A 15730-nucleotide genomic window follows, 5' to 3' on the forward strand; every position below is an offset into this window, starting at 1 on the left:
GGTTTGTCAAAGGCAAAAACAGAATTACTGGGTTCAAGGCTGCAAGGATGGAACCTGCTGTCACCAGGCACAAAAATCTCCATGAAGGATTTGAGACAGACGTTCCCCAGAATAACTGATGCCAAGACTAAGGAAGACATTTTTGTTGGTCCACAAATCAAATGAGTCATCAATGACAGGCAATTCGAAGAATTTCTAAAGGGAGTGGCGAAAATCAGATGGAAGACATTCAAGGACATTGAGATTTTTCTTGGCAGCTACAGAGCACAAACTACGTGCAGCTAGTTGTAAACATGCTTCAAGCATACATAACTATGAAGTTCAACATGTCACTAAAGATTCAATTTCTGCATTCCCATTTAGACATCTTCCCTGCAAATCTTGGCGCTGTCAGTGCCAAGCATGATGAGAGGTTTCACCAGAACATTGCGGTCATGGAGAAATGGTATCAGGGCAAATGGGATCCATCAATGTTGGCTGATTTTTGTTGGACACATAAGTGAGAAGCTTCAGACATGGAGTACAAATGAAAATCATCAACAAAACATTTTTAGCTTAGTTGAACTGTTGCAATGTGTCAGCACCAGAATGCATTATATTTGATAAAAGTTAATTTTGTGTTTCTCCTAATTCCTACTTGATATAAGTAGTCTGAAATTATATTTGTGTTCAGCTTTACATGGTCTATCATGAACACAAAACGAACTTCTGAGGAAAAAAATTTGCTGTCCAGTGTTTCTGGCTTCAGTCCTGGGAGGGTGGTAAACTGAAGGAATCAGTGTTGCTCTATTTTGACATGCATTGTTAATTTGTATATCATAAAATTAAAATATCTCAAATGGCTCCATGCTTGAAGCGGTATTAAACTGTTGAAGAGCACAGTAATATTCTGCAATAAGATGACAATTGGATGGGAAATAGGGCAGATGAAATATAACATACAGAAGTACAAAATAATATATGTTAGCAGAAGATTGTGCAGAGAAAACATGGGCTAGATGCTACAGTTTTAAAGTGTATTCATGAGTAGAGGGACCTGCATCTACAGATGCACAAATCTTTGTAAGTGGAAGAGCATGTTAAGTGAGTGATAAATAGAGGCACAGAGTAAAAAATGAGGAAAATCTTTATAAAATACCAGTTATACCAGAAATGGAGAATTGTATTCATTTTCGTTGAACACATTTTAGAAAGAGTATAAACACTGCCAAAGAGATTGACTAGAATAGTTCCAGGAACTTTGAATTTTAGCTCCTTCCCTTTTTCCCATGCTCTATTCTCCTCTCCTATCAGATTCCTTCTTCATCCCTTTCCCTTTTCCAGACATCATCTCCCAGAGTTTCACTTCAACCCTCATCCCCCACCCACCCATCTCCTCCCTCACCGGGTCTCACCTATCCCATGCCAGATTGTGCTCCTTCCCTCCCCCCACCTTCTTACTCCAGCTTCAGCCCCCCTTCTTTCCGAGCCTGTTGAAGAGTCTCAGCCGATAAATCGACTGTTTGCTCTTTTCCATAGATGCCGCCTGACCTGCTGAGTTCCTCCAGCATTTTGTGTGTGTTACATTGGATTTTATCTGCAAGGTTAGACACAAAAGCCTGAGCTCTTTCCTCAGCTTATTTGCTCTTTGGAGTTTCCTATCCACGTACCCGTCCAAATACCTTTGAAATGGTTCAGAAGAGATTTGTTGTAAGTGTTCAAGGTTTAGCCTGGTTATGTAAAAAATCATTGGCAAAAGGAAACTGGAATAGGAAGAGTGGCACAAGAAGAATATGCAAAGACTGGTTATGAATTGGAATTCACTGTCTGTAACGGTGGTTGAAACAGTCGGTCAGGGATTTCAAACAAAAATAGATTTGGGTTTAGAGGCTGCATGGAAAGCACTGGTCTGAATGGATACACTGAATGAACTCCATCTATATCATGACAATTGTATGATTTTAAGACCATGAAACAAAGGAGAAGAATTGGACCATTCAGCCCGTCATTCTATCATGGCTGCTTTATTATCCCTCTCAACCCCATTCTCCTGCCTACTCCCCATAATTTGGTACTAATATCAACTTGCCTTAAATTCTAAAAAAATAATAATTGCTGTTATGACAGGATTGACCATGTATCTCATGATCAATGCACAGAGCCTCTGGATAATTAATTACTGTCCTTACATACATACCCTTGTGCAGATTATGGAATGAGTACATTTCATTGGAGACAATACACATCATCATTGTGATGGGCATAAAATACATTAAAATATTTTAAAACATTTAATGAAAGCTTAAAAGAATCAAAAGCATGGTCCAGTCTGTCAGTGTTATGTTTCTAACTCTTAAGGAGAATTTATTAGTTTTAGTAATAAGTGTTGGTATCCACTCTAAATGCAGAGCAATATATGGGCATAAGATCAGAGAACTGCTGATACCATACCTCACATGCCACATTATATATTCTACCTGACCTGAAACCCTGAGAAGTACATCGTGAGCTAATTTTGGCATTAATATTTGAGGAAATTCCTTTCTAATTCCTCCTCAGATTATTAAAGCTAACCCAAGAGACTATCTTAACACCAATAATACTTTCCCATTGTAAAATATTCTCTTATGAAGTTAGAATATTATTATACTTCTCTTGAATCTCCTGTGCCACCTCCATGCTACTACATCTCTGAATCAGGTCTCAGTTTGCTTTTTTCTGCAGTATTCCCATTAGCCAAAGAAATCATCAGCCTCCATAAGAAATAAGAAACTCTACAGATTAACACACACACACACAATAATGGAGGAATTCAGCAGGTCAGGCAGCATCTATGGAAAAGAGTAAACAGTCGCGATTTCAGGCTGAGACCCTTCTTTACAACTAGAAAAGAAGAGGGAAGATGCCCGAATAAGGAGGTTGGAGGAGAGGAAGGAGTATAAGTAAGAAAGTGATAGGTGAAGCCAGGTGGGGAGGGGAGGGGGATTGAAGTGAGAAGCTAGAAGGTGATAAGTGGAAAAGGGGTGAAGTGCTGAAGAAGAAGGACCATGGGAGAAGAGAATGGCTCCATTTCAATTTTATGCAAGCCTCTGCCCAATGAATCTATGCCTGAAAGGTTCCTCACTTTGTTGGTTGCAAGAACTTGAGAAAAACTTGGTCAAGGCAATGGACAGTATCTAGATGTCCTTCCTTCCCACAAAAGCAGTCCATTACCCAGTACAGCGATAATGTCAGAGTCCCAATAAGCAATGAAAGGACACTTAATTTTAGATTTTAGTTAACACAGTACTTTCGAGTCATATAGGTCCTTTTGCACCTGCTAGCCCTTGTATCGAGATTGCGCTGTAAGCTAGTTCCATTTGTCTTTGGACCATATCCCTTTCAACCTTTCCTATCCATGTACCAGTGTATGTTCATCTTGTGTCTGGTAATAAAATGAGTTGAAATGTATTCAATTCACTGACTGTCAATTCAGAGGAAAGTGAATGATAATGAACTTTAGTTACCGTTTTTTGTCAAAATACTTGGCATAAACACAAAAGAACTAACACTAGATTGACGAGTTTTCTTTGATGATAACTGCAATGCCAGTTTTAAATGGACAAACAATGGATTACTGTATGTAGGTAACTTAACTATTTAGAGCTTCTTGCTGTCAAGATTATACTGTTTATGCAATAAATATGTACCTTAGATCTTACCTATTTGCGAATAGCATGTCATTGAGAGATGTGGCAAAACCATCTGCTTGACATAAAAATATACACAATTAGAAAAATTATAACAAATATTGTTGCTGTAAATACAAGCTATTTTGATCTCAGAAGTGCAATTAGTATCATTTTTCATCTGCAAAGAATTCAAAATAATGGTCTGCTAAGTATAATATCAGAGCAGAGTGGTGCTCACAAAGCATTCCACCTCAAGTCAAACACTCAAACTTCTGAAGAACAGTGCGGGAGATCCGAGGAGAAAATATTCACTAAGGCCAATGGGAATCATGATGTGATTATCATGTTTGGGAATTTTTTTAGGAAAAATATAAAATTGGTGCCTTTGAGTTATATATTGATTTCTATAGAGCATGCCACAGGAAAGCAGTATCTATCAGTACCGACCTCCATCGTCCAGGACATGCTCTCATGTCACTACTACCCTTTGGGCAGGAGGTACAGGAGCCTTAGGTCCCACACCACCAGGTTCAGGAACAGTTATTATCCTACAACCATCAGGAAGGAGGTACAGGAGCCTCAGGTCCCACACCACCAGGTTCAGGAACAGTTATTACCCCTCAACCATCAGGAAGGAGGTACAGGAGCCTCAGGACCCACACTACCAGGTTCAGGGACAGTTATCACCCCTCAACCATCAGGAAGGAGGTACAGGAGCCTCAGGACCCACACCACCAGGTTCAGGGACAGTTATCACCCCTCAACCATCAGGAGGGAGGTACAGGAGCCTCAGGACCCACACCACCAGGTTCAGAAACAGTTATTACCCCTCAACCATCAGGAAGGAGGTACAGGAGCCTCAGGACCCACACCACCAGGTTCAGGGACAGTTATCACCCCTCAACCATCAGGAAGGAGGTACAGGAGCCTCAGGACCCACACCACCAGGTTCAGGGACAGTTATCACCCCTCAACCATCAGGAAGGAGGTACAGGAGCCTCAGGTCCCACACCACCAGGTTCAGGAACAGTTATTATCCTACAACCATCAGCTTTTTTGAACTGGCTTGGACAGCTTCACTCACCATAACTCAACACAGACTCCCTTTCAAGGATTTTTTACAACTCTAGTTTCCAATATTATTATTTTATTAACGTTTGCACAATTTTTCTTCTTTTGCGCATTGGTTGTTTGTCAGTCTTTGTTTATATATAGCTTGTCACAACTTCTATTGCATTTCTCGACTTTGCTGTAAATGCCTGCTGGAAAATGAATCTGGTGGCAGTACACACTAACACATACAGTATGTACTTTGATAACAAATTTTACTTTGACTTTCACTTTTGCTCCCAACAAATATTCTCTATTGACTGTCCATGCACTTACACAATTCTTGTCCTGTTGGTATGTTCCAGGATGAAAACTTGCAATGTGAATGTGGAATAAGGGACAATGTTATCAATTATGTGGACTCCAGGTCCACAATGGCAACACCCAGCTCAGCCTCACCATCATTTCCTTCCACTCCTTGTTGCTGGATTTCTGTCCTGAATGTCCTGGACAGAAGCCGTTCACTTTGATCCTGTTAGAGACTTCATTCTGTTGTCAATGATTCCATCCCACTTCCTGCTTACTGTCTTAGAATGACTGCTTGTAATATCAGAGTCCAATTTGACCTTGAGATATCCTTCCAACCCTGTATGCTTTCTATTACAATATCCATCTCTCTAATTTAGCTTCTCTCTCTCTCTCTGTTCTTTAGCTTACAATCTTTCATATTTTCACTACATTCAGACTAAACTCCAATATTCCCTACCTGGTTTAGGTAGAGATTTAGATTTAGATTAGCTTTATTTATCACATGTACAACAAAACATGCAGTGAAATGCATTGCTTGTCTTGACAATTTTGTGAGGCAAGTGTCACCATGCTTCTGGCACCAACATAGCATTCCTACAACATACTTATCTTAACTCATTTGTCTTTGGAATGTGGGAGGAAACCCAAGCAGTCACAGGGAAAATGTACAAACTCCTTACAGACAGTGGCAGGAATTGAACTGGGGTCACCGATGCTAGAATGCTGCCCACTTCTGTAATCCATTCTTCATAAGCCTGAGTTTGTTCAACACTGTTGTCTAAACATGTACAATCTTTGATGCCCATTATTTGTGTTCCTTGATAGCTATTCCAATAATTTTAATATCCAGAACTCTTATCAATATTATCAGAATACTCCGTGGCCCAGCCATTTTACAAACTCTTCCAGTCTGAAAGCCCTTTAATCACTTTTCACTCCTTCACCTTTTGTATGTGCTCCATAACATATTTTCCATGCTTCAGATATCTGAGCAATGGAAATATTCCCTTGAACCATTTTAAAGCTTAGCTCTTAAGTCACCTCCCCTATTGCTTGCTACTTTAAGTAAACACCATTTCACTGCAGCAACATATCTTGTCATGTTTCCCATGTTGAAATGCTGATACCACTGCAAGCTCTGACAGTTATATAAATATCCCAAAACAAAGTAGAGATCTAGATGCCCAAATGCAATTCAACCTCCATGTACCATCATCTACTCCAAATACATGATCCCTTGAGAAAAGTCAACTAAATAAAAAGAGGCAATACCCTACTTGGAAAAGTAATCTAGTAACTTTATTCTTTTGGAGTTTTCTTGAAAGCTTTAGAGGGATTTTCCAGGTAATTTCAATAAAATGAATACCAACAAACTCAAGGAGATTGAAGTAATTGATAAAATGAAAGCATTTAATTCCTGCTTTCTTTCCATAATCCATCCACCATCCACTCTCTGCAACTCACACCCACCTGCTCTGCAGTCTTAAGGTGAACCTAATTTTTGTTTCCATTCTCAGTCAACATATTCAGTGGGCATTTAAAGAAAGATTAGTTCTATTTGTCACGTGTACATCGAAACATACAGTGAGATATGCCGTTTGCGTCATCTCAAATCAGTGAGGATTGTGCTGGTGACAGCCCGCAAGTGTCATCTTGCATTTAGCACCTACTTAGCATACCAACAACTCACTAACCCTAACCTGTACGCCTTTGAGAGGAAACCGGAGCACTTGAAGGAAACTCATTTGGTCATGGGGAGAATGTCCAAACTCCAACCAGACAGTGGAAAGAATTGAACCCCGATTGTAAAGCTTTATGCTAAACACTACGCTGCCATGCCACCAGAGATAAATTGATCCAGAATGCTTATGGTTGGGACAAAATGGACAACTCTACAACATATACATAGCCAGAGTCAGGGAAGCACTTGTAGAATATTTATATGCTCTGCATTATTATGGTCCATGATAGTGCCCAATCAGAGAGATTGAAAGCCTGAGAAGATGTAGTTCACTCGAGTTTGCCAATGGAGTAGAAAAGGTTTGCGCCAGTCGGAGCTTTGAGCAGCGCCCAGTCAAAGAGATCAAAAGCTTGAGAAGACGTAGTTCACTCAACTTAGTCAATTAAGTAGAAAAGACAGCGATTTGCGGCAGTTTGGAGCTTTCAACAGCAGCTAATTACCGATTGAGAAAACAAGGCAGCAACTTGTGGCAGTTTGGAGCTTTGAGCAGCGGTCAATTGGAGAGATCGGAAGCCCGAGAGACATAGTTCACTCAACTTTGTCAACTGAGTAGAAAAGTCAGCAATTTGCGGCAGTTTGGAGCCTTGAACAGTGGCCAATCAGCATTTAGGATTGATTGGCAAGAAGAAATTAAGGTAAAGGAGGGGCAAACAGAGCGGCCATTGTTCAAGTGGCCAGAGTTAGAGTGGGATTTTGAGGCTTTAGCTCTTCAAGGCTTCAGCAAGGAAAAGGCTTTAGTCAGTGAAAGTGATAAACTGTGGGTAGAGCTTCCCCTCTTTATATCTGCTCAGGTAGTAAAGTAGAGATGCCAGACAGGATAGTGGAATGCTCCTCTTGCAGGATATGGGAAGGCAGGAAGACCTTCAGTGTCATTGATGACTACACCCGTGAGAAGTGTTGGAGCTGGAACTGGATAAACACCACGTCATTCAAGAGGCTGAGGGCATGATAGATCGGACATACAGAGTGGTAGTTACACCCAAGGTGTAGGACACAGGAAACTGGGTGACAGTCAGGAAGGGGAAAAGGGTTAAGGAGCCAGTGTATAATACCCCTGTGGCCATCCCCACCACAACAGGTACATCACTTTGGCTACTGTCTTTGGGGGGATGATTGAACGGAGAGAAGTCACGGTAGTTGGGTCTCTGGCACTGAGTCTGCATCTGTGACTCAGAAGAGAAGGGGGAAGATGGGGGAAGAAACTGCTTCAGTTTTAGGGGAATTAGAACGGAGGTTCTATGGACAAGATTGAGATTCCTGTAGTGTAGCATAGCAAAATTTGCTGATGACACTGAACTGAGTGGAAAAGCAAATTGTGCAGAGGATGTGGAGAGTCTGCAGAGGGATGTAGATAGGTTAAGTGAGTGGGCCAAGGTCTGCCAGATGGAATACAACGTTGGTAAATGTGAGATCATCCACTTTGGAAGGAATAATAGAGGAACAGATTATTATTTAAATGGTGAAAGATTGCAGCATGCTGTTGTGCAGAGGGACTTGGGAGTGCTTGTTCATGAATCTCAAAAAGTTGGATTGCAGGTACAACAGGTTATTAAGAAGGCAAACAGAATGTTAGCCTTTATTGCCTGAGGGATTGAATTCAAGAGCAGGGAGGTCATGCTGCAACTATACAGGATACTGGTGAGGCCGCACCTGGAGTACTGGGTGCAGTCCTGGTCTACATACTTGAGGAAGAATATACTGGCTTTGGAACTCAGAACAGTTAGTGGAGAGGTTGTAGAGACATGTTGGTAAGACCTCAGACAAAGTCAGGAATCAAAAGGTTGAGCATGGTTCGACTAGTGTCCTGAGCTGTCTATATTTCAATGCAAGAAGTGTCGTGGATGAGCTCAGGGCATGGATCAACACCTGGAATTTTGACACTGTAGCCGTTAGTGAGACTTGGTTAGAGGAGGGACAGGACAGGCTGCTCAATATCCCAGGGTTCTGTTGTTTTAGACGGGACAGTGTGGGAGTGATTAAAGGGGGAGGGTTGGCATTACTAGTCAGGGAAAATGTCACTGCAGTGCTCTGTCAGGACAGACTGGAGAACTCAACCAGTGAGGCATTCAGGGTGGAACTCAGAAATAAGAAAAGCATGACCACATTAATGGGGTTATATTACAGACAGACCAAGGGACATAGAGAAACAAATTTGTAAAGAGATTATTGACTGTTGTAAGAAACATAAGGTTGTTATAGTAGGTGATTCTAACTTTCCACATATTGACGGGGAATCCCATACTGTAAAAGGACGAGATGGCATAGAGTTTGTCAAATCTGTTCAGGGAAGTTTCTTTCATTAGTACATAGAAGTCCCAATGAGACAATGTGCAATACTTGATCTGCTAATAGGGAACTGGACAGTGCAGGTGACAGAGTTTGTGTAGGGGAACACTTTGCATCTAGTGATCACAATGCCATTAGTTTCAAAGTAAATATGCAGAAAGTTAGGACTGGTTTGCGGGTTGAGATTCTAAATGGGAGAAAGGCCAGTTTTGATGTTATCAGAAATGACCTGGCAAGTGTGGATTGGGACAGGCTGTTTTATAGCAAAGGTGTAGTTGGTAAGTGGGAGGCCTTCAAAAGTGAAATTTTAAGAGTACAAAGCTTGTATGTGCCTGTCAGGATAAAAGGTAAAGATAACAAGTGTAGGGAACCTTCGTCTTCAAGAGATATTGAGGCCCTTGATCAGAGAAAAAAGGTGGGTGCATAGCAGGTATAGGCAGGTAGGAACAAACGAGGTGCTTATGGAGTACAAGATATGCAAGAGAATACTTAAGAAGGAAATCAGGAGGGTTAAAAGAAGGCATGAGGTTGTCCTAGCAGATTAGGGGTATAGGCCTTACACAGTGAACAGTAGAGCATGGAGTGTGATAGAACAAAGGGATCTGGGAATACAGGTCAATAATTCATTGAAAGTGGCGTCACAGGGAGATAGTGTTGTTAAAGATTTTGGCCTTCATAAATCAATGTATTGAGTACAAGAGATGGGATGTTATGTTGAAGTTGTATAGAACACTGGTAAGGCCTAATCTGGAGTACTGTGTGCAGGTCTGGCCTTCTACCTACAGGGAAGATGTAATTAAGATTGAAGGAGTACAGAGAAAATTTACAAGGATGTTGCTGGGTCTGAAGGGCTTGAGTTATAAGGAAAGATTGAATAGGTTAGGACTGCATTCCCTGGAACGTAGAACATTGAGTGGAGATTTGATAGAGGCATATAAAATTATGAGGGATATAAATAGGGTAAACGCAGGCAGGCTTTTTCCACTGAGGTTAGGTGAGAGTACAAACAGAGGTTATGGGTTAAGGGAGAAAGATGAAAAGTTTAAGAGGAACACAAGGGCAAACTTCTTCACTCAGAGGTCGTGAGAGTGTGGAATGAGCTGAAAGCACATGTGGTGAATGTGAGCGCAATTTATATGTTTAAGAGAAGTTTGGATGGGTACATGGATGTTAGGGGTATAGAGGGTTATGGTCGCGGTGCAGGTCGATGGGAGCATTTTAAATGGTTTGGCATTGACTAGATGGTCTGAAGGCCCTGTTTCTCTGCTGTACTTTTTAATGACTCTGTGACTCTATAAATAGAGCTGACTAATCTTATACATTCCAGAACCAGATAGCAATATGGATGAAATAATTTGAATTTACATTCCAAAGGGCACTCCCAGTGGTTCTGTAACTGGAACTAAATCATCCACAAATGATTGCAGATTAAGTTGCCTGTTCTACTGATATCTCCCTGTATCTTCAGTGAGAAATTCTGCAGTATGAAACTTTATAAACTCTAAAAACTCATTCAAAAATCGGAGATACTTGGACTTCTAAAGAACTGGATTTTAAACTTTGGTCCTTATTGTTCCATGTTGAATGTGCTTTGGGTACAGACTGCTGTGTAGTGTGTCAATACTCTGTTTGATAAATTGCAAACTCATACCAATGATTCATGATTAATGAGTGTGGCAGATCTGTTGAAATAGAATTCCCTTCTTTGTTCTACAGGTCAATGTGTTCCATTGAACTACTGACCTGTAGACATTAACTTCGCCAGCATCTATCTGTCAGAACACAAGAACATGCAGTGTAGAAGCAGGAGATGGCAATTGGCACTTTGTACCCACTTTACCATTCAAAAAGGTTGTGGCTGCTCTTTACTTGGCCTCTTTTCCATTACCCTTGGCCCTCCAAAATTCTGATAGCTGGCCTCTGTCCTCTTGCTCAGTCAACACTGCCTCTGCAGTTGAGAAAGTCAAGTATTTACATCCATTTGAAAGATGATATTCCTTTTCCTGCCTACTTTAAATTGGCAACACCTACTGTAAAATTATACTCTCTTTTCCAGATTCCTCCATGACAGCAAACATCTTTTCATGCTGTTATGTCTCTTCAGGATCATGCGTTTCAATATATCACCTCTCATTCTTCTGTACTAGTGAATATGAGTTCAACATTCATGACCTTTCCTTATACGTAAATACACACTAATATTTATATATCTTGGCACATTTTATTCCAGATCTGTACATTAATCTCTAACTTTATTTTATATAAATTATTTTTTTTATAATTGTTGAACGTTGATGTTTTTACTGCATGTTACACCCTGACAAACACATCACAACGAATTTCTAATACATGGTAATACACACTCAGTGGCCACTTTATTAGGTACACCTGCTCGTTAATGCAAATAACAAATCAGCCAATCACGTGGCAGCAACTCAATGCATAAAAGTATGCAGACATGGTCAAGAGGTTCAGTTGTTGTTCAGACCAAACATCAGAATGAGGAAGAATTGTGATCTAAGTGACTTTGACTGTGGAATGATTGTTGGTGCCTGACAGGATGGTTTGAGTATCTCAGAAACTGCTGATCTCCTGGGATTTTCACACACAACAGTCTCTAGAGTTTACAGAGAATGGTGTGAAAAACAAGAAAAAACATCCAGTTCTGTGGGTGAAAACACCTCGTTAATGAGAGAGATCAGAGGAGAATGGCCAGACTGGTTCAAGCTGGCAGGAAGGTGACAGTAACTCAAATAACCACACATTACAACAGTGGTGTGCAGAAGAGCATCTCTCAACACACAACATGTTGAACTTTGAAGTGAACAGGCTTCACCACCAGAAGACCATGAACATGCAATTTATGGCCACTTTATTAGGTATAGGTACTTTCTATACCTAATAATGTGGTCACTGAGTGTCCATGGCAAATAAAGTTGATCCTTGATCCTTAATCCTTATAAGCCATGTCGTTCATTCCACAAACTAGTGAAATGAACCTCCTCTGAGCTGTATATTTTGACAGAATATCCCTTCTTAAACAAAGAAACCAAAACATAAGGCAGTATGCAGGTGTGGCCTCAACAGTTGCAAAAGTTCTCCCATATCAGTACTTCTTACCATTGCAACGAATGCCAACATTTTTGTCTCTAATTAGGTACTTTCTGAATTTACTTCCCTTCTGTGTCTCTCTAGTCAATGATTAAAAGAAAATGTGAGCAATGCAAAACTGTAGTATCATTGGTAATGCCAGTATTTATTTTAAATGTTTTATCCAAAATGAACTTTATTCATAATAAAAATATGTACAAGAATAAACTGTGTAACACCTTCTCATTCTTATATTCATAAGCAATGTGTTAATGTAGAACATAGAACACTCAGTACAGTAGAGGTGCTTTGGCCCATGATGTTGCGCCAGCCCATTAATGTACTCCAAGATCAATTTAACTCTTCGTTCTGACATAGGCATCCATTGTCCTTTCATCCATGTGCCAATTTAAGAGTCTCTTAAGTGTCCCTAACATACCTGCCCTGGCAGGGTATTTCATGGGTCAAAATACTTACCTCTAACATCCCCCCATACATTCCTTCAATCACATTAAAATGATTGCCCTGCGTGTTAAAAACAACAGTGTTGCTGCCACTCACATGGCCCCCTGCAGTAGTTCACTACTACAATAATTGAAGGGTTTCCTCACCCAGCCCGGTCCCTCCCTGTCCAGTAGCGGACACTGCGGTCCTTCCCCACTGAGTCCTTGGGCTTCAGTGTGTCCCTCAGCACGTACTCCTGCAGCCTGGACTGGGACATTTGGCAGCTTTCCTCCAAGGTCATCTCAATGTGCCGGCACACCAAGTTTAGGGCCAACCGAAGAGCGTCTTTCACTGAGTTGATGACGTTCCAGCAGCACTTGATGTTCGTCTTTCAATGCCTGCATTTAACTTTCATGCCTAGCTGTGATTGAGAAGACGGTGATGAGCTTTCTTCTTGAACTATGACAGTCCTCCCACATTGTAGTTAGGTCGGGAATTCCTGGGTTTAGACTCACTGAGCTTGAAGGAAGAGAGATATAGTTCCAAGTTTGGTGAGGGTGGGTCTGGGGTGGTCATATTCCAGTTGTCCTGATGCTTTTTTGTCTTTCTTCCTAATAGCTGAGATTGTGGTTTAGGAAGGCGCTGTCAGTGTAGTCTGGGTGAGAAAGTGTAATGCATTTTGTAGATGGTACACCCTCCAGCTACTATGCTCCTGATTTGGAGGGAATGATAGGGGTATGTCAGGTTCTCATCACACAGTAATACACCTCTCTATATATAATGTCACTGGCATTAATCATGAAATGTGTTGTTTTGTGCAGCAGTACAGAACAAGGCAGAACAAATGACTATAAATTACAATAAAAATAAAATGTGCAAAAATGGAATAATGGGGTAGTGTTCATTGTGCCGTGACCTTTTTGAATGGTAGAGCACTGTATGTAACTTGTGGAACAGCACCTCATTTTCTGCCTGGGTGGTTTATAATTCAATATATTGGACCCTGATTCCTCCAACAACCTGCTCTCCCTCTTTTCCTTTCTCCCCCATTCTAATCTACTCAGTTCCACTCAACACCCCAAACACCTTTCCAAACACCACGCCCACCACAACTCCAGCTCTGTCCCCTTTTCCACCCAGTTAGATCAGCTTTTCACACACACTCTCACCCCACTGAGTCCCCTACTCTGTTCCCTAAGTTTTCCATCTGCCCACAATCTTTCCCTCACCTTGTTCAAATCTATATCTTCTTTTCTGGATCAAGTTCCAAAATTTGTTGCCTCCACCTCCTGACCTCTGTTGCTAATCCCACTCTTCATTGCCTCCACTTGATTCCACCTGCTCATCAAACTTTCCTTGCATCACATAGCAGCAGCATTCAGCCCATCGAGTCTGTTCCTTCATTCCATCATGGCTGATTCATTTTCCCTCTCAACCCCACTCTCCTGCCTTCTCTCCATAACCTTTGATGCTCTGACTAACCAAGAACCAATCAACTTCTGTTTTAAATACACTCAATAACTTGGCCTCCACAGCCGTCCATGGCAATGAATTCCACAGATTCACCACACTCTGGCTAAAGAAATTCGTCTTCACCTCTGTTCTAAATGGATATCATTCTATTCTGAGGCTGTACCCTCTGGTCCTTGACTCCACCACCATAGGAAACATCACCTCCATATCCTCTCTATCTGGGCCTTTCAATGTTTGGTAGGTTTCAATGAGAATTTCTGGGGCAAGCACATCTTAAATAAGGAGCCTGTCCAACTCTGCTCACAATACTCCAAGTGTGGTCTGACCAATGCCTTTTTCAGCCTCAATATAGATCAGATATCTCCCCTCTACACTTTAAGTCCTAATGCAGGGTCTCAGCCCAAAATGATACATATTCTTTTGTCTCCACAACTATGGCCTGACCTGTCGAATTCCTCCACTGAGCAGGTCAGGCAACAGTTGTGGAGGCAAAGGAATAGTCTCCATTTTGGGCTGAGACCCTGTATTATTTTGCTTCACATTCCAGCATCTGCAGCCTCTTTGTCACCACTGTAGAGTTCTTTGATTCTGCAGGATCTGGCTGTGAAGTGCCACAAAGACCGGCTTGCAATTAAAGCATATTGCCGTCCTCTGGAGTAACTCTGCCTCAGGTTCAGGCTTGACAACGGAACCGAGTAGGACGTCTGTGCCCCTCCTCCACAGAAACAATTTCAGGACAGATGCTCCATCTAGTGGCCATACTGAGCAAATTTGCCAGCATAGTCACAGAGCACTGCAGTGGAGAAACAGGTCCTTCAGCCCATCTAGTCACTGCCCAACTAGTTCCATCAACCCACACATGGGCCATAGCCCTCCATACCTCTTCCATACATGTATTTATCCAAACACCTCAAATGATGCAACCAAACCAGCAGGACTGCTGTGACTGAAAGACAGATAACACGGACATTTGTATCAATATAAAGCCCGTTGGGGAATAAAACAGCACTTAAGCTGTAATCTTCTGGTTGTACTGTATTTGCCATGTTCTGCAATTCATAATGCTAGGACCGTGTCACAGAATGAAGGGTTGTTGTGTCACCACATTTTTAGAAGGATATAAAGTTCTAGAGTGGGTGTTGAAGAACGACAGGACTTTTTCCAGGGATGAAAAGCTTGACATATGAGGAGCAGTGTCATTGGTTAGAGCATCAATTGTTTTGGAGAGTATGTCATGGAGATTATAATCCATTACATACCAAACTGTTGGCTTGGCAGAACTTCAACCTCTCGCTATAACCAGAGCTTGGACAAACTTGGGTTTTTTTCTCTGGAGCAGTAGAGACTGAGGAAAGATCTGGTTGAGGTTAATAAGATTATGAGAGGCATCGATAGAGTAGACAGCCAGTACCTGTTTCCCAAGGTTGAAATGTCTAATATCAGAGGGCATGCATTTAAGGTGAGGGGGTAACTTCAAAGGAGATGTGAGGAGCAAGGTTTTTACACAGGGAGTGGTGGGTGCTTGGAATGTACCACGAGAGGTGGTGGTAGGGGCAGATAGATTAGAGACTTTTAAGAGATATTTAGATAGGCACATGGATGTGAGGAAAATGTAAAGATATGGACATTATGTAGGCAGAGGGAATTAATTCATTTGGCCATTTGATGACTAATTTAATTGGTTTGG

General features: G+C 41.4%; 1 protein-coding gene across 1 annotated transcript in view; it reads right to left on the reverse strand.

Moving 5' to 3' along the window:
• The window catches only part of LOC132385081 (NF-kappa-B inhibitor delta-like), a 73265-nt gene extending 68000 nt beyond the window's left edge, over positions 1-5265 (reverse strand). Inside the window, exons 1-2 of the mRNA XM_059956808.1 lie at positions 5160-5265; positions 3681-3723 (exon numbers count right to left, since the gene is read on the reverse strand). Of these exons, the coding sequence (XP_059812791.1) occupies positions 3681-3723; positions 5160-5165 (49 nt within the window). The 5' untranslated portion in view covers positions 5166-5265. The remainder of the gene's footprint in view (positions 1-3680; positions 3724-5159) is intronic.
• Positions 5266-15730: the final 10465 nt, after the last annotated feature.

The sequence above is a fragment of the Hypanus sabinus genome, chromosome X2 (genome assembly GCF_030144855.1).
Source record: "Hypanus sabinus isolate sHypSab1 chromosome X2, sHypSab1.hap1, whole genome shotgun sequence".
Taxonomy (NCBI): domain Eukaryota; kingdom Metazoa; phylum Chordata; class Chondrichthyes; order Myliobatiformes; family Dasyatidae; genus Hypanus; species Hypanus sabinus.